Source organism: Suncus etruscus, chromosome 20, assembly GCF_024139225.1.
Source record: "Suncus etruscus isolate mSunEtr1 chromosome 20, mSunEtr1.pri.cur, whole genome shotgun sequence".
NCBI classification, from domain to species: domain Eukaryota; kingdom Metazoa; phylum Chordata; class Mammalia; order Eulipotyphla; family Soricidae; genus Suncus; species Suncus etruscus.
In genome coordinates, this window is record NC_064867.1 from 34,507,525 (window position 1) to 34,529,195 (window position 21,671).

Sequence of the window (21,671 nt, forward strand, 5' to 3'; positions counted from 1 at the left end):
ATAAAATAAGAATGAGATTGACATAAGTCTATCCAGGTAGCCAAGGGTCCAAGCCAGCATCACAAGCAGTCTCTGTTCTCACTGGATTTTATGATCCCTCACTGGTCTCATGACCTCCTGGGTCTCATGATCTCTTGCTTAGTCCCATGGCCCCTCACCGAGTCTCATGATTCCACACACTTCCAGGGATGGGCTCCAGAGAGGGACCAGAGTGGTGGCACAAGCAGTAGGGTGTTTGCCTTGCATGCACTGACCTACGAAAAGACCACGATTTGATCCCCTGGTGTCCCATATGGTCCCCCAAGCCAGGAGCAATTTCTGAGCCCATAGCCAGGAGTAACCCCTGAGATGTCATTGGGTGTGGCCCTCCAAAAAAAAAAAAAACCCTAGAGAGTATGGGCAGCTGTGTACATTCCCCCCATCATCATAACAGCCAAAGGGGATGTTTTAATCAAATGGTTTTAAGAGGTTATTGATTAGTCTAAGAGGTGATTGCAAGCAGAGCTGCCCCACAAGAACTGTTCTCAGCTATTTGGGGGCTATTTGGGGACCACTCAGGACTCCTCAGAATGCTGGGTGGAATATTCTGTGGAGTCTTTCTGGCCTTCACCCCCAGAATATTCTAGTTTCCTCTAAGTCTAGAATCCCACAATGCACTGCACAAAGTGCCAGCAGACACCAGCTGGGTCCCCGAGTCTGGGTCGTGAGTGCTTCCCAAGGGTTTCAAGCCAAGCACAGCACCCCAGAGCTGGAACTCTAGCTTCTCTATTACCTGGAGTTTGAGTTCTGGGCAAAAGTAGCTGGAAGAGTGGAAACTCCCTCCCTACCCAGCTGCCTTCACTCCAGGCAGCTCTGAGAGGAGATTGGCCACTCATGGGCAGCTCTAAACTGATGGCAGAGGGCCACATTCCCCTACTATGGGCAGGCCCGAGCGGCAGGAGAGAAGGACCTTCACCTCTGTATCCTCCTGACTTCTAGCCAGGCCCTACGCTGAGCTCCCAGGCATAGGCTTGACCCCACCACTCAAGAGGCTCAAAGACATGGGTGGATCCCCAACCTGGGGGCCCCGGATCACACAAGGCGACCTAGAGTTCTCAGGGCTGAGTGCAGGCCATGACAACCTGGAGGCCCAGAGAAGCTTCTCATAGCCACACACACACACACACACACACACACACACACACACACTCATATGCATGCACTTGCATATATGTACACAGAGACCACATATATAGACAACACACTACATACTAACACAGAGACCACAGACACACATTTAGATGCACACAGACACCACACAGACACACATCACACACAAACTCACATAGACACAAACTCACATAGACACAAACACACAGAGACCACACACACAGAGTATACTCACACAGACACGCACCACACACACACACTAACACACAGACACAAATACACATGGGCACACACACACCAAGGCAGACACACACACACACACACACACACACACACACCCTGATGACTGTCCCTTGCAGGTGATCGCCACCATCCCGACCAGCAGGCTCAAGTTCCTGAAGGAGGCAGGCCGGCTGACGCAGAAGGAGGAAATCCCCGAGGAGGAACTCAATGAAGACGTGGAAGAGATTGACCATGCCGAGCGGGAGCTGCGCCGTGGCCAGATCCTATGGTTCCGGGGCCTCAATAGGATCCAGACCCAGGTACCAGCGTCGCCAGTTGGAGGAGGAGGCGCAGGAGAGATGTCAGCACGGGTCATCCTCGCTGCTTCTTGGGCCCCCCTCATTCTTCCCAGGCACCCCAACAAAACCACTAAAGACAGGGAGCCCCAGAATGTACCATCCCACCCTTGTGGGCTGCCCAGGGGTCCCTAGAGTGGGCAGAGATGGGGAGATCTGAGGGCAGTGGGCAGTGACAGTTCTGTCAGGGGCTGGGTTTGAGGTACAGCAGTGTTGGAACCAGTGCCTGTAAATGGATTCCCTGTGGCCAGCGCCCCCCATAAGCACAGAAGGGTTTTCCCAAGACCTAAGAGTCACTAGTACCCTAGGGGTGGGTCCTTTGTCTCACACATTAGCACTCCCAGAATAGGGAACTAGACCCCAGAGCACTAACGGCCCTAGACTCATCCACAGCACTGGACACACCCACAACCCTGGAAACACCCCAAAACAAGGACACACCCATGGACTTGAATGCACTCACAGGCCTGAATATATCCAAGAACCTAAATGCACCACAGCGCACCTGTGGGTCTGAATGTACCCACGGGCCTAGACACACACCCATGATTGGATGCATCTCCCACTTGACATCCCGGCCATGACAGCAGAGACCCAGATCCCAAGCTCCTCTTTCCTCCCTGAGGAGACTTGAGAGCCCTTGAGATCGCCCCCACGACCCCACATCTGAGAGGGCCTGGTTAGTCCGAAGTTACCACCAGGTGTCACAGGCATCACAGGGGAAAGGCCTCTCAAGAGTCCTGAGATTGTGGGGACACGGGGATGGGGTGGAGGACCTGTGTGGTTCTCAGGTCACACTGATGAGTGATGCCTGAGCCTGAGAAATGTGCCTGCAGTGGGCAGAGACACCTTGGCAGAATGAACTCTCTTCACAAAGAGTCACCACTCTGTCCTTCGTGAGGCCCCAAGGGGGTCACCTCAGCTCTCAAGGAATGGCCAGATGGGGTCACATCGGCCCTCAGGAATGGCCAGATGGGGTCACCTTGGCCCTCATGGATTCCCAGATGGGCTGCCTCATGTCTCAGTGGTAACCATCCCAGTCACCTCAGCCCTCAGTGGTAGAGCTGGGATGGACCCCATTCCTGCCCATCCTGGAGCCTGAACCCTTCCCCTGGGCTCTACACTCAGCCCTAGGAGGGCCTGAGCACCCACTGTTCCCCACCCCATTCAGCCTAGGCCTCCCTCCGCTCACCCCTGGCCATACAGACCGTTGGCCTCAGAGTGCTCTGGTCCTTCTGTGTGGGTGTCGTGGCCCCGTGGCCTTGTCCTGTGGCCGTGGCTGCGGCTTTGCTCCTGGCACCTGTCGTCGTCATGTGTCTGTCTGTTCTTCTCCAAACTTGTCTCGTTCTCTCCTCCGTTGCAGATTGAAGTAGTCAATACTTTCAAGAGCGGGGCCTCCTTTCAGGGCGCCCTGCGGAGACAGTCCTCGGTCACCAGCCAGAGCCAGGACGTAGCCAATCTCTCTAGCCCTAGTCACGTGTCGTTATCCAATGCTCTTTCCTCCCCGACCAGCCTTCCTCCGGCTGCAGCTGGGCGTGAGTGTCCCCTTACTCCGGGCCCCCCCATGGGCCGCAGGCAGAGCCAAGCCAGTCCCCCTGGGGTGAGCTTCGTGGCACTTCCACAGGCTCAGGAGGGGCGGGGTCCGAAAGTCGGGGTTACTCCAAGGATCAGCGTCATTGGTTGGGCACATCCTAGGAGTTTTAGGGGGTGGAGAATAGCCAGCAAGGGGAACCTGGAGTGTCCCCAATGGCCAGCAGTCAGTGTGGTCAGGAAGAATCCAAGTTGTCCAGGAGCGGCACTAGCCTAGGATGGACCGCAGTTTGATCCCCCAGCGTCCCATATGGTCCCCCCAAGCCAGGAGCAATTTCTGAGAGCATAGCCAGGAGTAACCCCTGAGTTTCAATGGGTGTGGCCTCAAAACAAACAAAGAGAAAAATCAAGTTGGCCAGGAGGAGACAGGCAGAGTCACTGGGACTTCAGAGGGCTGAATGATGTAAGGGAATGGCCAGTTATGGGGGGGGGAGGGTCTCGAGGCAGGGCTCCCGGGGGGTGCAAGGCCTCTGTTCTGCCCACAATCCTGCTGTCCTGCCCTTTCTTTGCCAGGCCTGAGTTCAGGCAGAAATGGGACCCAGACTCCATCCTGGCATGGAGCTGGGAGGTCCAGATTTTCTGCTCCATTGGTCTGTCTGAGCCACAGCCTGACTTCCTTGCCCTCCTGCCCTCAGCCCACCTCCTGGACATACCCCTGCCCCCAGGGAGCCCCTGTTGGAGTTTTCTTGAAGAGCTCCCCACTGCACCAGCCCCCAAACTTCCACTCAGCCTGGCCCCAATCTGTAGGTTCTTGTGTTGGCACAGAAATGCCTACGGTGGGGCAAGATTCTAAGTGGTGCCATCAGACAGATGGTGTCTGAGCAGTCTATGGTCAGGTCTGGCTGTGTGGGAATGTGTCAGGGCAGGCTGCACTTGGGGATCCTCTCACCCCTGCACCCCGAGGTCCCTCTCCCCATGGCCTCTACCCAAAGCATAGTGCTGACCTCTGAGGGATGCCCCTCCCCCATATTTATGCCCCCACCCTAGACTTTCCCTGGGCACACAGCCTGAGGGGGCATTGGCTCACTCCTAACTTAGATGATACCTTTCTACTCTCCTTTGGTTGTACCCAAACCATCCAAGACAGTGGCCTCCTGGAACCCCATCAGGCTACAGTCACATCATCTGTACCCTGTGTCTCATCTCCCCTGCAGGCCAGATCCCCCACCAGGCAAGGCAGCCCCTTTCTCCTTTCTCATCTATGAGGGGCTCAAGCCCACTTACTCATCTGTGTCCTTGTACTGGGTGTCAGACCTGCAGGAGAATCCCATATCTCTGATTCTTCTTAGAGATGTCCTGAGCCCCCCCAAGGACTGATCTTCACCCATTTGGACTCTGCTCCATAGGATCTCTTTCCCCCAGCTATGGATCCCACATCAACTTTCCATCTGCCTGCTGTTGTCTTTGGCTGGAGAGGCTCCACCCACAAGAGCACCTCCTAGCCTCTGATGACCCTAGACTACATGTGGGGACCCCCAATCTAAATGGCTTATTCCTGACCAATGTGATAAAAACAAATGGAAGATCACTTGCCTTGCATGTGTTGTACTCTGGCACCCCAAATGGTCCCCTGAGCCCACTAGGATTGATCCATGATTGCAGAGCCAAGAGTAAGCCCTGAATACTTCCAGGTGTGGCCCAACCATACCTACCCAAAAATACCTGCTTCTCAGTGGAGATCTGAAGAGCCAGGAAGTCCCCCACAGCCAATAAGAAGTGGGCTATGTTCTGCTCTGTGCCAGCCCCTGGCATCTGAGTGTCCAGAAAGATTCAACTCACTTCCCCTGACCCATTTGCTTGGGGGAGAAGGACAACACCTGATTTGTGAACTTGGGGTGCGAGAGCCACCATGCCACATGGCCCTCCTAGAGCATTTCTAAGCTCTAGGGACCCAGCAGAGGCATGTGCATGGTGACATGACAGTGTAACGAGATGGGCCTCTGGAATATTCTAGAATGTTCAGCCACTGAGATCAGTGAGAAGGTCAGCTTGTCAGTGTATTATTCCACAGAGACAAGGAACCCAAATGCTCTGGGACTTGAGGCCAGAGCAATAACACAGCAGGTAGAGCATTTGCTTTGCATGCATTTGACCTGGGTTTGATCCCCGACATTCCATATGGTCTCCTGAGCCTGCTAGAAATGATTTCTGAGTACAGAGCCAGGAGTAGCACCTGAGCACCATTGAGTATGGCCCAAAAACAAACAAAAATGCTCAGGTGACATGAGGTTACTCAGCAAGGAAGTGGTGAGAAGTTGGTGCCCAGAATCCCCCAAAACTCTAAGTTCCAGAGAGATAGTACAGTGGGGAGTGTTTGATTGCATGCAGCTAACCAGAGTTTAATCCCTGGCATCCTATATGGTCCTCAAACACTACCAGGAGTGATTCCTGAATGCAGAGCCAGGAGTAACTCTTGAGCATCACTGGATGTGCCCCACCACCACCACCACCCCAAAAAAAGACTGAGCATTAGCTTTTGTATTCATGTAGATGGGATTTCTGTCCTGGAGCTAGGAACTACCCCCTTTGTATCTTGCAGTGAAAGGGACCCCAAATTCTCCTCAGCACAGATTCAGGAGCATAAAACTCAGACTTATGCTTACCTGGAGGTGCTGTAGGAGGAAGGGCCCCTTCTTTCTCTTTGGAAACCAAGATCAGTATGAGTAGCCAGCACTGAGAGCCTGCACTCTTACTGCCCCCCATCCACCCACCCAGTTCCAGGCCCTGCAGTCTCCCCAGCTGTCTTCAGCACATTTGCCCCCTTAGCATCCTGGTGCTGAGCATAGCTCTGGCCTCTTGGAGTGAAGAGAAATAAAAAGAAAGGAAGGAAGCTGGGTTCGGAACCAGCCAAGCGTAGCTTTGGGTTGACAAGGAAGTGGCTTGCGGGGGGGAACCCGAGATCCTCCCCACTGTCTGAATATCCCCCTGTGTTTGTTTCCCCAGAGGGCTAGAGAACCCTGGACACAGAGTTCAGCAAGAGAGAGTGAAATAAAAAGAGGTTGTGAGTCTTTAACCTTGGGCCTAAAATGAATGTGAATCTCTCCCAGACTCTTGGCTTCTTTGAAGCCGGGTAAACACTCGAGTATGTCGGGCCCACCCCAGAATGCACCCCCTCTCCTCCTGCCCACAAGACCAAAAGACCTGGGATTCCCTCCTTGTTCACCCTCACCCCCAGACCCCTCAGTGCCTTTGGCCCCCAAAGTCCCCCTCTACAGGCAGGGAGGGGAATGGGAAGTTTTGTTTTTTTTTTCTTTTTCTTCCCAGATTTTTTTTTTTTCCATTTCAGCCGCGGAGAGAAGCGAAGTGGAGACTTGAGCTGGCCATGGCGGGGTGTCCCGAAAACTCTGTCCCGCCCTCCCCCAGTCTTGTCCAGATCAGTCCATCTCTCTGTCGTCTCCATGCTGGGGGCGGGGGCCGCATCTCATTCTGTGTTGTCCCCTCTTTGTTGTCAGTCCCATCCCGGGGCCCTTCCACTCTCACCACCACCACCACCATCACCAGCCAGGCATGTCACAGCCTCCACCACACTCCCCAAAATGGCACAGGGCCACTACAGGTACAGCTGTCCCTACTTCATAAATGAAGAAACTGAGGAAATCTACTGCAAGTGTTACTTAAGCAAGGGCAGAAGGGCCCAAGCATGCAGAAAGTGGGGTTATTGCTGCAAAAGGCAGGGCAGGGAAGGACTTCATAGCTGACCAGGGATCAGAGCTACTGCAAAGCTCATCTGCCTTAGCACCTTATTTAAAGGCTTCGACCTAAAGATGTCTATGGGGCCCTGGGCCATCCATGGCACAGGAGAAGGTGCTAAGCATATTTTGGCAACAGCAGAGCATGTGGGGATGAGGAGGGACAACAGATAACAGAGAGAGAGAGAGAGAGAGAGAGAGAGGTTCTTGTCAAATCAGAACCATATAGTCTTAATACAGATCAGACCACTGCTTTCTTAGCACGGTTTGTCATGCATGTGACTGAGTGGTAGTACCATGAGACTAGACATGGGATTCTAGAACATTCATACCCATGAATAGGGCTTTTTCTGCCACCATGTGGCCCAGGCTTGGGCTCGTTGTTGCTCAAAGCAGGAACCTCCTTAGAGTCTGTTGACCCTCTCCACACCCCTATTTCTGCTCTGAGTTAGGACTGGAGAGGAATTAGGCCCTAAGATTCAGAGAAAGTGTGCCAAGTCAGGGTCCTGATCAGCTGCACCCCAGAAGTGGGACAGTGAGCCCAGGGCAGAACACCTAGCCCCAGAAGTGGCAGTGGCAGAATTCAGACTCACACACTCTCCCACCAGTCTGGAAGCTTCCTCCCTGTTGCCCTTCATCCACCCTGCAGAGAGGAAAAGATGAATCTGGGGCACCAGGATCTTACCTCAATCTTGGGGCTCAAGACAGTGCTGCAGCCCCGACAGCCAGCACCTCAACCCCAAGAACTGGGTCCACCTCTTTGATCCTGCCCCCTTTTGTTTTTTGGTGTATTTTCAAAGCACAAATAAAAAGAACCCCTCCTCACAGGGATCCAAGGTCCCCCCCCCCACCCTACCCCAGCACCAATGGCTGAGCAGGGCTCTGAGCACATACTCGAGTGTTTACCTCCCAACTGCATGAAGGAAAGAAACGTGGGTTCAAACCCCTTCGTTCACATCGTCCAGACTTCCGAGTGTAGCCGTGCGTCTGTCTGCGTTTGCTGTGTGGTCCCCGCATGCCCCTGACCCCCGAGTGTCATCAGCCCACTGGCTCATTTGGTGCTTTCTGGCTGCCTTCGCTCTGCACCCCGAAAGCTCTGCACTGGCATTGATCTGCTTTGCCGCTCGGGGTTCCATGTTTCTGTTCTCTGTTGGGCCCTCCTGTGTCTCCTCCCGGCTGCCCTCCTGTTCCCACTGTCTCTGCCTGCTCTGTTCCATGTGGTCCAGGTCCCTTGTGTGGGGTTGGGGCCTCCTTACTGGTTTTCTTTGGAAATAGCATCTTCTCCTTCCTACTGGACAGGTCTTACCCATATCCACCCCCAATACCCCTTCTGCATGGTAGAATTTCCACTGCCCGGTCACCAGGCTCTGTCTCTCGCTAGGTCTAGGGACACCCCCTGGGAGAGTACTTAATCTCTGTTCCCTCACTCTCTCCCACCATCTCTGTGATGGGCATGGGGGACCCAACCTCTCCTGGCATCGCACCTCACCAAAACCAAAGTGATTTTTGAAGTCTCCTAGTCCTTGATTCCATCCTGCCCTTCCTGTCCCTGTTCCTCGAGCCTATCCAGCAACCTGTGGATTCCAGTCTCCTGCTCTGTGCCCGACTCCCCCCAAAGAAACCCTTCACCCCAGTCATCCCTGACCCCACCGCTCTGCTCAGTCCTGTCCCTTGCCTTGCAGATCCGAGTGGTGAAGGCGTTCCGTAGCTCTCTCTATGAAGGCCTAGAAAAGCCTGAGTCTCGAACCTCCATCCATAACTTCATGGCTCACCCCGAGTTCCGGATCGAAGATTCCCAGCCCCACATCCCCCTCATCGACGACACGGACCTGGAAGAAGATGCCGCACTCAAACAGAACCCGAGCCCGCCGTCCTCGCTCAACAAGAACAACAGCGCCATCGACAGCGGGATCAACCTGACGACCGACACTAGCAAATCAGCTACCTCTTCAAGTCCAGGGAGCCCCATCCACAGCCTGGAGACGTCGCTTTAGCTGAGGATCCTCCACCCGACAGCCACCGACAGACACCCACCGCCCAAACACCTGTCCCCCCCATCCAGGCACTCTCCCGTCCCTCCACTCACTCAAGCAGCAAGGTGAAACAACGGAAACCAAATACTGGCGAGAAAACCGACTTGCACCCCACAAGACCCTTTTTTTCTGGCTGTAATGCTGTTTGAACTCTTTTTCACTTCGAGGCAAGGGGCGGGATGGCCTGGAGGGTGCTGAAGGGAAACTTGGACCCCCCCATACACACACAAACACACACACACATATTACACACAACACACATCCCTTCCCGGCTAGCCACCGAACCTGGCCCAGCCATGCGCCTGCCCGCCAGCGCCACACCCAGTCCCTGCATGGAAGTTCGGCATTTCGACCCTCCCTGGCTGGGTTTTTTTGGGGAGAAAAGGGTTGGAAGGGAGGGGGGGTGTTTCTGGTTTTGTTTTCTTAGGCGGGAACTGCAAACAAGACTCTTTCTTTTGTTTATTTTCCTGAGACTATGTATTCAATCCACTGGTCCGTGAGTTTCTGAAATGCTTGCGCATGAGCTCCTTCTAGGTTAAGTTAACCACTTTTTGGAATTACAGAGCTTAGCTCGCCTCCGTCAATTTGCACCAATGGAACCGAAGAACTTCATAGATACTCAAGAGGTTATATCCATTTCTTTGTATCTATATCCACGTATACTTCGCCGAGAGACCGTATACGTCCATATAGATAGGTAGATCTATATATATATATGAATATATATACATGGATATATAAAGTTTCTTTGCCAGCATGTTGCCTTGTTTCCGCTTTAAATCGCTCTATTTTAACTTATTTATGTCCTACCAGAAGAATGTAATTTGTTTACAAACCTGTAGATAACGTCTCTGGCTATCTGTACGGTTTGCGAAAACTGGGAGCCGAGCTGTACTGCCCACAGTCCGGCCCTGCAGACATTTCCCTTGGACGGCCTCCGAAAGGACTTTTTGTGATAGCCATGCGCCCCTTCTGCCTGCTTTTTTCTGTTCCTGACGTCACTTATCACTACCACGGGAAGCTCAGCAGGAGATGCAGGCCCAAAGGATCTGCAACTGTGCTCTGTAGACCGACGGAGAGGAAGAGAGAAGGCTTCTTGGTGGCCAGAACCTGGCCAGCCTAGGGCCAGGACCACAGCGCCTGCCCAGCCCTGAAGAGAAGCCTCTTCTCTCAATGAATACTCGCTGGAGTTTACTAAGAGCATGTCACGCCGAGCTTCTCCCGGGCACTGCCCGCACAAGGCCTGGAGGTAGCGGTGCAATATTATACCTGCTGTTGTGTTGACTCTTGTTGGTGGTTTTTTGTTTGTTTGTTTGTTTGTTTGTTTTTGTTTTAGTTAGTAATCTCAAGGTTTTTTTTTCTCCTTATCCATTGCAACGTCTGGGCTGTTGGCATATTGGATAAGGGTCATTATGGTTTGCTGCCTTTCTTTCTTTCTTTTATTTTTTTTCTTTGTTCTTTCTGAAGAATAGCCTTTTTTCTCTGCACTATTTAGATCCGAACGAACCTTATGATATGTACATTGAGATGTGTTCAGTGTGATTTTTTTTTAAACCAAATTGTCTTCCTGTAGTCGCAATCTATACTGTAGCCTTTTAACAAGTCTTGCTTTCCTCGACTGAAAGCCATTCTGAAACCCTACAGTATCACAGGTGAGAAAGTTGGTTCTTACCCGCCCCCCCAACACACACACAAACCCCCAAAAATAACAGCACTAGTAATCCCACTTACTAAGAGTTTATTTAATTCTATGTCAGCCTCTTAACTGCTAAAGCACTTTGTGGGTATCAGCTTTTTTCATAAAAAGAACTTTTGTATTTAATACAAAGTTTGCTTTGAGACTTTTCAGCATACGATCTTTTTCCATAAACTTGTACAGTGCAAAGACATTTTGAATACCATGGTCGATGACGTCCCATGCGTGGAGGAAAACAAAAATAATCAAAAACAAAAACAAAAACAAAAACAAAAACACTCCGCCTCTCGAAGTTCATTCCCACGGTTGCTTCGTGCCGGCCTGGCCCTGCCCGGCCCAGGCCCAGAGAATCTTCCACAAACAAGATGACAGCCACTTGGGAAAAGAGCCATAGCCCGCGGGGAGGGCCAGTGTCCGGAGGGCTGTGGTGGCCATAAGGGTGTGGGGCCCACATCCGCCCACCCACCGGCACATTTTCTTGGAGGGAGCACTTCCTGGCCAGAGAGCACCCCCCGAATGGGACGAAGACCCGTTTCTGGATGTGCTTAGCAGAGAAGCCTGTGGCCCGAGCCCCCTGCCATGCTTCCTGGATTACAGGCCACTGCTGCCCCTATAGCAAATGGTTGCATGCACGTGGCTAGCACCAAGTCCAGGATGGGTATGGGGGTGTCATTTCCCTGCCCCCACCTTGTCCCGGACAGCAGAAGCCAGGGGGAGCCTGGCATATAGGAGGGTCTCCTCTGGGGAACCGTACTTGGGACCTCCCAAAATTCCAACATCAGGGTGGGTCTTATCAGAAGAGATGCCCCCACCACCTATACCCCCCCACGGGCACCTATATGCACACACACCCATTAAGACTGGGGTCTCTCCATATTCACAGTAGCACATAAAGCTTGCACTCCGCTCTTATATCTAGCAGCATGGGGTACGTTTGGCAGTTCACCCCATTAGGGGGTCAATAATTTATGACCATCTGTTTTTATGAATTTTTTTATCTAGACAATAATTGTAAATAAAGAATTCACCGTCTCTGCTCATTTACTACTATGCAATGGTTATGCTTTCCATGGCCGGCTGCTTCTTCCCGCTGTGTGGGCCTGAAAGGTTTTGGTGAAAAAGGAAAACAAGGCATGAAGCCACGTGTGACAAAAAGCTCTGTCCCGGAGACTTTATGGGACTGTGGTTTCCAGCTGCTTCCTCTGGGCCCTGGACAAGGGCTCCGGGGAAAGGGGACAGATTCAGCTCTGAGATCAGAGCTCGGCAGCTTGTCACCCCAGTAAGTGAGGGAAGATCTGGGTTGGAGCTGGAAAGTTCTCTCCCCAACCAGGGCAGAGAGCTGTGGAGAGGAAGGGCCCGCTCCTGGCCCTGTCCAGGACAGCCACTGCCCAAGCCAGGACCTACCCTGTATCCCACCACCTCATTTTCTGCTATCCCATCTGGCCTGGCTGTTGCTTCTCTGCACCCTGGCCGTTGAGGTCAACTGGCATGTGCTGGACTCAGTCTCTTGTTCCCTAGACACAAGTTATCGTTTTTGTCCCTTTAGAGGACTTGAATGGAGAGATGAGACCTTTGCTTTTGTGGGTTTTATTTTGTTTGTTTTGTTTTTGCTTTTGTCATGGCTCTTCTATTTGTGTTTCGAAGTAAATGTCACAATTTGGCCAATTCTGACCCCAAATCCTGAACTGACGTTTTTGCTGTTGATGCATCTTCCTACCATTGTAAGTTTTCCCCCTCGGACAGTAAATGCTGACAGGAGGAACAAAGGGGGGTATGCAGAGTTCATTTCCTACCATTGCACATCCCCTCCTATATCCTAGGTCAGGACATCATCAGGAGAGGCCCTGCCCCCTTAGAAATACCCCCACCTGGTCTGTGGAGCTCCTCTCCCACCTGAGGCCCACAGGTGCTCCTGCAGGGCATGTGCAGGGTGGTGGCCCAGTGTCCACATGTCCAGCTCTCGTCCAGACATCCCTCTCACTGCCTGTCTCCTTCCCAGAACTGCTTTTTTTTCGAGGGAGGGCCTCCTCCTCTAGCAGTTGGGTAATAGTTTTCTTTGGGGGCTCACACGTTATGGTGCTGGGGGGTTTACTCCCAGCTATGTGTTTGGAAGTCACTTCCCCAGTGCTCCAGAGACCATGTGGTGCTGGGGACCAAGCACATATCAGGTGAGCCCCCAGTTCACAGAGCTGTCTCTCTGGCCTTATAGCAGGTTCTTTAGAAAGGCAGCAACAGCCTGCACGATCCCACTATCCTAACTCTAATCCTGAACCTCCCACGTGGCTCTCCCTGAAACTCCCCAGGGTCCCCCATTCCACCAGGCCTTCCCCTGGTGGCCTTCCAGAGAGGAGCCAAGCCCCTGATTTCAAAGTTTTCCGAACCCAAACATTCATCTGCCAGAGCCAGGGCAGAGAGGTCCTAGCCCTGGGCACCAGCCATCAGCCCCGCCACCAAAACTAAGATATTTTGAGGCTGCTTAGGGTCTGCCTCTGGGGCCCCCTGAAGTCTGTCCATGATGTCTGTGGTGCTCACTTCTGGACTGGACCTCTCGGACGCCACACTCTGCTCATTCTCATGGGCGATGCTTTTCTGAGGGGGTTGCGAGGTCATGGTGCCGTTCCCCAGCTTCCACAAGCTGCCCGGGCTCTGGGTCAGAGGGCGTGGCTCGGGACAATGGGGCTGGGAAGAGACTGTGCTCTTATTGTACTCTTGATTTCTCTGTATCTCTGGCTTGTGCTCTTTGTAATTCATGGGATTTGTCTGCCTTTCAACACTATACTGAGCAATAACAATAAATGCACACGTGGAAACGCAGGCACCGTTCCCCTTACCAGGCCTTTTTCCGCAGGACAGCTGGAGCTGACCCCCCTCCAATCCTCTGGAGTTTGGAACCCAGGGGGAAGTGGGAGGGCAAGTTCTCAGTCCCAGGGCTCTCCTCTGTCCTCTCCCACTGTGAGATGGAGGCATGGGGTTTCCTGCTATAGGCATCATCCTCCATGGAAATGACTGATCAACCTAGAAAACAAGATTCTGGAGGAAGGAGAGGATGGGAAGAGAAGGCGAATAAGGAGCAGAGGGTTGGGGGAGAGGCAACATAAAATTGGATCTAGGTTAATCAGAGAAAGGTGATGGGAGAAATGGACATGAGGCACAGGGGTCTCCCACTCTGAGGAAGGGAGAGGCCATGTTCTAGCAGAACAAAAATGTGCCCTGGGGCCGGAGAGAGAGCAAGGCATTTGCCTTGCATGCAGAAGGATGGTGGTTCGAATCCTGGCATCCCATATGGTCCTTCAAGCCTGCCAGGAGCAATTTCTGCTTGTAGAGCCAGAAGTAACCCCTGAGCGCTGCTGGGTGTGACCTAAAAAAAAAATGTGCCCAGACCATAACAACATTTTAACTCTGTATCTTACAGTGACTTAAAAATAATGTAAAAATAGGGGCCGGGCGGTGGCGCTCGAGGTAAGGTGCCTGCCTTACCTGCGCTAGCCTAGGAGACGGACCGCGGTTCGATCCCCCGGCGTCCCATATGGTCCCCCAAGCCAGGAGCGACTTCTGAGTGCATAGCCAGGAGTAACCCCTGAGCGTCACCGGGTGTGGCCCAAAAACCAAAAAAAAAAAAAAAAAAAAAAGTAAAAATAATGTGCCCAGGGCTGGAGAGATAGCATGGAGGTAGGGTGTTTGCCTTGCACACAGATGGACGGTGATTCAAATTCCAGCATCCCATATGGTCCCCAAGCCGGCCAGGGGCAATTTCAGAATGCAGAGCCAGGAGTAACCCCTAAATGCTGCCGGTGTGACCCAAAAACCAAAACTAAATAAATAATGTGCCCAGATCAAGAGATGGTTCCCTATCTGGGCTCACAGTTTGAGGAATGGCTGAACAACACTCATGTGCACAAGCTCTCAAACTCCACTCTTGGGGAGCTCCAGGGGAGCTCAGCCTCCTGCCCCCAATCAAACCAGCTTTTCAACCTGGGGGTCCAAAATGGGGGCAACTCAGCAGTGAAGCACTTGCTTGCCATGCAATTGTGAGGTTTGATCCCTGGTACCACACTGATGCTTGCCTCCAAGGGATCACTTCCTCCTCCCAATCAGAGCAGGAATATCATCCCCTATCACAGAAGAGGAGACGGCAGCTTAGAGAAAAGGGGACAGCCACCCAGTAAGCAGTAATATTCTCCACAGTCCAGATGCCATAACTGGCCCTCAGAACCTGGTATATAGGGTCAGAGTAATAAAGCAGTGGTAGGGCATTTGCCTTGCATGCAGCTGACCCAGGATGGACCTGAGTTCAATCCTCTGTGTCCCATATGGTTCCCAAGTCAGGAGTGACTTCTGAGCACATAGCCAGGAGTAATCTCTGAGCATCACCGGGTGTGACAGAAAAAAACAAAAATAAATAAATAAAAATAAAAGAACCTGGTACATAGTATCTTTTCATCCAGCTCTCCCTGCAAACACCTTAATAAGTAATAATGCATTGCCCCAGATCCTAATTGCAGAGCCTACACTAGAGAGTACCACTCAGAATAATAATAAGCCATGTTTCATTACTTGGGTGCTACCTAATAAATCATTCTCAATAGAAGAATATGGGGCAGGGGCCAGAGCGAAAGTACAAGACCAACACAGGACAGACTCCAGTTCGAATCCTAGCATCCCATATGGTCCCCGGAGCCAGCCAGGAGTCACTTCTGAGTGCAGAGCCAGAAAGAAGTAACTCCTGAGCGCCACCAGGTGTGACCCAAATATATATATATAATAAAAAAGAGGGGGTTGGAGAAATAGCACAGTGGTATGGCATTTGCCTTGCATGCAACCAACTCAGGAAGGACCTGGGTTCAATTCCCAGCATCCCATATAGTACCCTGAGCCTGCCAGGAGCAATTTCTAAGCACAGAGTCGGGAGTAACCCCTGAGCACCATTGGATGAGACCCCGGAAAAAAAAACAGAAACAGAAACCCCCCAAAAAGGAAGAAAAATATGGGGCTCTGAGTGAAATCCTGTGCCTAGCACTCAGAGAACCAGCAGTGCAACTATAGATAGTCTCCGGAAGAACAAGAGCTGGAAAAACCTAAGCTACACCCCCAACCCTTCCCCGAACCTGGAACCTTGAAGGATTCTGCATGAAAGGGAAATAATATGTCTTGAAAGCTAGGGACATAGTGTCACTGCCCTGAGGCCCAGTCCTAAATTCTTTGTTTGTTTTTGGGTCACATCCAGCAATGCTCAGAGATTACTCCTTTCATATGGGGTGCTGGGGATCAAATCTGAGTCCACCAACTGCAAAGCAAATAATGCTCTACCCACTGTGCTATTGTTCCTTCCCCACAGTCCTACATTCTTTAGAGAAAAAAAAAGTTGAGGGACTGGAGAGATAGCATGGAGGTAAGATGTTTTCCTTGCATGCAGAAGGATGGTGGTTTGAATCCCAGCATCTCAAATGGTCCCCCGAGCCTTCCAGGAGTGATTTCTGAGCTTAGAGCCAGGAGGAACCCCTGAGCACTGCTGGGTGTGACCCAAAATAAAAAACAAACAAACAAACAAAACCTGCCACTCTCAGATCACATCTGCAAAGCTTGGTGATACCCTGAGTCAATGATGGATAGCAGCTCTACACCTTACACCTGCACTCCAGCAGAAAACATCATCACCCAGACTTCTTAGCACCTGTTTCAAGATAGGCAAAGAGCCTAAATCCCACCTAGACCACCAGAATAGGTGGAAGGTAAAAGAAGGTCACCCACTCTGTAGATGAGGGGAGCCCCTGGCCAGCAAGCAGTCCAGCATTCTCTTAGGCCAACTTGGGAGTTTCAGGGCTTTGGGCTCTAGGAATTGGATCCTGGGTTTGAGTTGCTGGGCCTAGCAGGGGTTCTAACCTAGGCCAGAGACTTATAGGATCCCAGGAGTGCAGGGAAGAGAGTATTTGCACCCTAGACTTGAAGAGGGCAGTAAGAGGGGATGCAATATCTGGGAGGGTCCCCCACGGCCTGCCATGCTCCTGTCCCAGGCCTTGGACCCAATGATATCTTCACCCTCTAAACTCTGGGCCTAGGTTCTAACTAAGGCCAAAGACTTTGTAGGATCCCAGGAGTGCAGGGAAGAGAGTATTTGTACCCTAGACTTGAAGAGGGCAGTAAGAGTGGTGCAAAATCTGGAAGGGTCCCCCTTGGCCTGCCATGCTCCTGTCCCAGTCCTTGGATTCAATGATACCTTCACCCTCTAAAATCTGGGTCAAGATCCAAAGCTGACAGAGACGGTGAAAGCCCTATTAAAAAAAATAAAATAAAACCTCTTAATTTCCTGATGAATGTCAAAGGAAGGCAGAGGAGAGAATTCCAAGAGTAGAAATTTCAGGGTTCCTCCCCACCCAAAAAAAGACGGCATCACTGTCACTATGGAAACAAGAGCTACATCTCCATAGACAGCGCCACCTGTCGGCAGGAGGAAAGTGCTGCAGCAGCAGCGGCCTCGGAAAGACCCGGAACCTTCGTGTGCTGGATCGCGTTGCTGCTCGGAGGCACCTCGGGGACGGACCGGAACCGGAAGTGAGTGGTTCATGAGTTGGTGCCACCGGAAGTTGCCACGTCGGAGTCCGGAAAGTGCTACAACCGCCGCCACCATGGTAAGTCGGGTCCAGGGAGGTCCAGTGGGGTTTGGGATGATCGCAGGCCCAAGTGGCAGGACTGGGATCGAACCTGTGGACTTGGGGTTCCAAGTCCCAGGCCTGCATAGGCCCAGATCCCCATTTCGAGGCCCAGATCCCATTGCATGGCCTGGAAACCCAATGTTTAGGTCTCCCTACCCTCCCCCAGGTCATCCCCACGCCCCAAAATCTCAAGAATAAATTTAGGAAGGAGCTTGAGCCTGCAGTAGTGGTTGGCAGGGACCTTTGTGTGAGCCTCCTCCCCACCCACCCCCAGCTGGCCCCCTGGCTGTGCAGTTCTTGGGGTAGAAATTGGGGGTTCATCCACCCCTTTTGCACTCCCAGCAGGTGCCCAATGCAAAGTCCATTGGCCTGTTGTGCTTTCACTCACCCCTCAATGGGTTTTTTTTGTTGGTGTGCTGGAAGTAAGGTTCATACCCAGGGAGGGGTGCAGGGCTGTCCCAACTCTCCACCCCCGGGCACAACCAGGACACACACACACACACACTTGTTAACTCCATGAGGAAGATTTTTCTTTCCCCCCCCAAATTACACACACACACACACACACACACACACACACACACACACACACACCTCTTGTTATCTCCATGAGAATAGAATAGAATAAGGGAAAAGCAAATGGATCCGAGACAGTCTGGGGGAAGATTTTTCTCCTCCCCCCCAAATCACTCACATACATACACACACACACACACACTCACCTGAACTCAAGTGGGCTGGAAGCACCTCACCAGGACCTGGCTCATCTCACTAGGGGAGCCCATCTCACAAATCAGTGCTCCCCCAGAAGAGTAGGACAATGCCTAAAGGGTTGGTGATCATGTTGTGCCTGCAAGGAGCAAGGTTAGGGTGCCCCAACCCCACTGGGAGGGAGCCTAGCATAATTCAGAATAAATGCCAATTATCTATCTCTAAAGGTGGTGAGTGGAAACAGACATTACCCTCTCCTGTCTCTGGCTCTTAACCCTCAGCAATCTGTGCACGGCAGCAGGTCTCAGGCAGGTCATTTGTCCCAATCCAGTCCATGACTGTCTGTTCTTGGTCAGTCACAGCCACCTTGCTGTGGGTCAGCATAGTTCTGGGGGTTGGAGTTGGATGGCCGCTGGCTTTGGGCTTTACCCTTACGACTGACCTAGTAGGCACCTTGGAAATTGGGAAGGCGCGAGGGCAGGTGGGAATACAAGAAGGGGTGTCGATGCTCTTTGTTATTTCCCAAGCCTAGAGGAAATTATTTGACACCTGACCTGGTGGCATAGACATAGTGTGACTGTATCTCCCTCCTACTGACACCCTAGGGGCCTGCTTTTTGGGGAGTTTAGGCTCTGAGGAATCCTGTGCATCCTTGTTGGTGCCTTCAGGCTGCTGTGGAGCCAACCCAGTCCCGTGCTTGCTTCTCTGGAAAATCAGCTCAGACTTGATGTCTGCAGGGTTTTGCAATGGGTGACCCAAAACTGGCTTTTACTTGGCATCCCATCTGGTACCTCAAGCCCTGCCAGGTGTGGTCCATAAGCATAGAGCCAGGAGTTAGCCCTGAGCACTGCTAGGTACAGGTCAGAACATAACCCTCCCCATTAAAAAAAAAAAAAAAAAGTTGGGGCTGGAGAGATAGCACAGCGGTAAGGCGTTTTCCTTAGACGCAGGAGGACGGTGGTGAATCCCGGCATCCATATGGTCCCCCGAGCCTGCCAGGGGCAATTTCTGAGCATAGAGCCAGGAGTAACCCCTGAGTGTGGCCGGGTGTGACCCAAAATCCAAAAAAAAAAAAAAAAAAAAAAAAAAAGAATGGCCAGTCTAAGAAAACTGGGGTGCATGGTGGGGTAGTTTTGACTTTGGGGTCACTCACCTGCTGCACCTTTGTTTCCAGGTGTCCGTTATGAACACGGTGGACACCTCCCATGAGGACATGATTGTGAGTACCTGCTCCGGCATCCCTATGGAGGAAAGCCTGGAGCCTTTCATTACCCTTTCTGTGGTCAGCTCTGAGCCATTGTCGAGTAGCTACCTTTGCTGCTCTGTGTCCTTCCCCATCCCCACGACACCTTCTGTGCTGGCACTGGAGAGAGGCCTGGGCAAGGTTGGAGCTCAGGACCCCCATTCTCTGCCTCTCGGGGTGCCCTGCCCTGGGCTGGAGTGTGCAGGGTTAAAGTCATCTCTGACCAGCTGGTCTCCCTCCTACAGCCCCAGGGTGGGGGTTAAAAGAGCAAGGGGGGAGCGAGAGCACAACGGATAGTGCATTTGCTTTGCATGTGGCTGACCCATGCACCCCATATGCTCCCCTGAACGCTGCCAAGAGTGATCCCTGACTATAACCAGAAGTATCCCCTTAGCCAAACAAACAAAAGCAGTGTGCAGTGATTCTGCTGAAGACAGAACAGAGAGAGCCCCAACAAAGCACAGGCCCTTTGAACCCAGAGTCACTAATGTGGGGTGTTTCCTCAGAGGGCAGAGTCCCCAGTAGCAATGACGTGGACTCGAGTTTTGTGCAGATTTGAGCTGTCTTGGCTGCCTCTGAGCAGCCAGCTCACAGCCCACATACCAGGTTTCCTCCTTGCTGGGTGGTCAGCTTGTCTCAGTGTTCTGTGTGTCCCACAGGGTTGGTATCTGGTCTCATACTCAGAAGACCATAGTAGCTTAACACAAATCTGAGGCTCCCCAGCCTGTCTGAGTTTTCAGGGTTTGGCCTCCCGGACAAAATAACTCAGGAGTAACCATCCTTGAAGCTAATGTTGCATCAGCCCTTTCTGGGGTTTTTTTGGTTGGTGTTTTTTTTTTCTCTTGAGGGGTGGGGTCACACCCGGCTGCGCTCAGAGGTTACTCCTGGCTCTGCGCTCAGAATTTGCTTGCTGGAAGGCTCGGGGAACCATATGGGATGCTGGGGATCAAACTGGGGTCCATCCTGTGTTGGCTGCATGCAAGGCAAATGTCCTACCGCTGTGCTAGGCAAATGCCCTATCACTGTGCTATCACTCCAGTCCTGCATCGACCCTTTCTAAAGAGACAGAAGTTACAGGGTCTAGGTGCATGCCTTGCCTACTATGCCCAAGTTTGATCCCACCAGGTGTGGCCCTGATGCCCCCAGCACCACAACACCTGGGCAGTGTACTTGGCTGGGTCTCGGGACCAAACCTTCCAGCCCTATTGGCAATGTATCAGCAGGCGTGGCTTCTGTAAGCCCAAAATAAAAAAGGAAATAAAGATAAGTGTGCTAAGGACCAAGGAAATGAGGTGATTTTTCTCCAGGCTGCATAGCAGATAAGCTCAAGGGAGGAGACTAAGTCTCAGGTGTGCTACAAAGACCCTCAGAAATGTACCTGCATGGTAGGAGAAGCCCTCCTGCACTACCTACAGGGGTGAGGAAGGGAGTTGGTGACCAGGAGAGCACAGAAGCCCCAGGGAGGGATAGAAAAGGATGGCTACTGGGAAACTCAGGGCCCACACTGGAAGGCTGGGATGTGTTCACGGTAAGAGGGGACCAGCAGAACAGGAAGTAACCCTGGATTTGGGCCTGTTAGTGTCCAGGGGTTCGACTCATTAGAAACATCACAGCCCCTGCAGTATGGGGAGAGGCTGACATTGGACACCATGACTAGCAAAGGGCCAGGAGACAGGTAGAAGCCAGAGAGCCTCGAGAAGTGTGTACTGGAAGGAACAGGAATGCCTGGTGGAGCAAGGGGCCTGCAGGCAGGTGGGTCACTCCTTTCAATTAACCCATGCCCCCAAGCTCAGGTCGCAGTGGGCAGGGAAACAGGCAAGTCCTGGAGAGGAGTGGCAGGGCTTCCTGCAGTGAGGATGGCCTGAGAGGGCTTATTCCTGCATTGATAACTAGGGCTAAGAAATTACAGAAGTGGGGCCAAAGCGGTGGCACAAGGGGTAAGGCGTCTGTCTGCCTTGCCCGAGCTAGCCTAGGATGGACCACAGTTCAATCTCCCAGCGTCCAATCTGGTTCCCCAAGCCAGGAGCAATTTCTGAGCGCATAGCCAGGAGTAAACCCTGAGTGTCACAGGGTGTGGCCCAAAGAAACAAACAAAAAAAAAAAAGAGAGAGAGAGAGAGAGATTATAAAAGTGGGGCATTCAGCTCAGGCTTCCTTCAGATTACTGGGCATAGCCATCATCAGACCCCAAAAATACACACATACACAGAAAAAGAGAGAGCCACCATGCTTCGTGTTGTCTCCTGGAAAACTGGCTCTGGGTAGACAGAGCATGTCTGCATACTTGCATCCTGAACGGTCTGCTGTGCTCACTGCGTCCCCACCTGCAATGC

The 21,671-nt window shown here is 52.2% G+C and overlaps 2 protein-coding genes across 7 annotated transcripts in view; both read left to right on the top strand.

Annotated features, from left to right (window-relative positions):
- The window catches only part of ATP2B2 (ATPase plasma membrane Ca2+ transporting 2), a 259,107-nt gene extending 245,558 nt beyond the window's left edge, over positions 1-13,549 (top strand). For 3 of the 5 annotated variants that reach the window (XM_049766249.1, XM_049766251.1, XM_049766253.1), the window contains 4 exons: positions 1,509-1,691; positions 3,091-3,262; positions 6,261-6,315; positions 8,689-8,903. In XM_049766249.1, the coding sequence (XP_049622206.1) occupies positions 1,509-1,691; positions 3,091-3,262; positions 6,261-6,268 (363 nt within the window). In that variant the 3' untranslated portion in view covers positions 6,269-6,315; positions 8,689-8,903. Of the gene's footprint in view, positions 1-1,508; positions 1,692-3,090; positions 3,263-6,260; positions 6,316-8,688 lie in introns of all 5 variants that reach the window. The other 2 variants (XM_049766248.1, XM_049766250.1) reach the window with 1 other exon arrangement.
- The window catches only part of SEC13 (SEC13 homolog, nuclear pore and COPII coat complex component), a 241,855-nt gene that overhangs the window by 214,732 nt on the left and 5,452 nt on the right, over positions 1-21,671 (top strand). The window contains exons 1-2 of one of the 2 annotated variants that reach the window (XM_049766310.1): positions 7,363-7,366; positions 19,270-19,315. In XM_049766310.1, the coding sequence (XP_049622267.1) occupies positions 7,365-7,366; positions 19,270-19,315 (48 nt within the window). In that variant the 5' untranslated portion in view covers positions 7,363-7,364. Of the gene's footprint in view, positions 1-7,362; positions 7,367-19,269; positions 19,316-21,671 lie in introns of those variants that run through there. The other variant, XM_049766311.1, reaches the window with a different exon arrangement.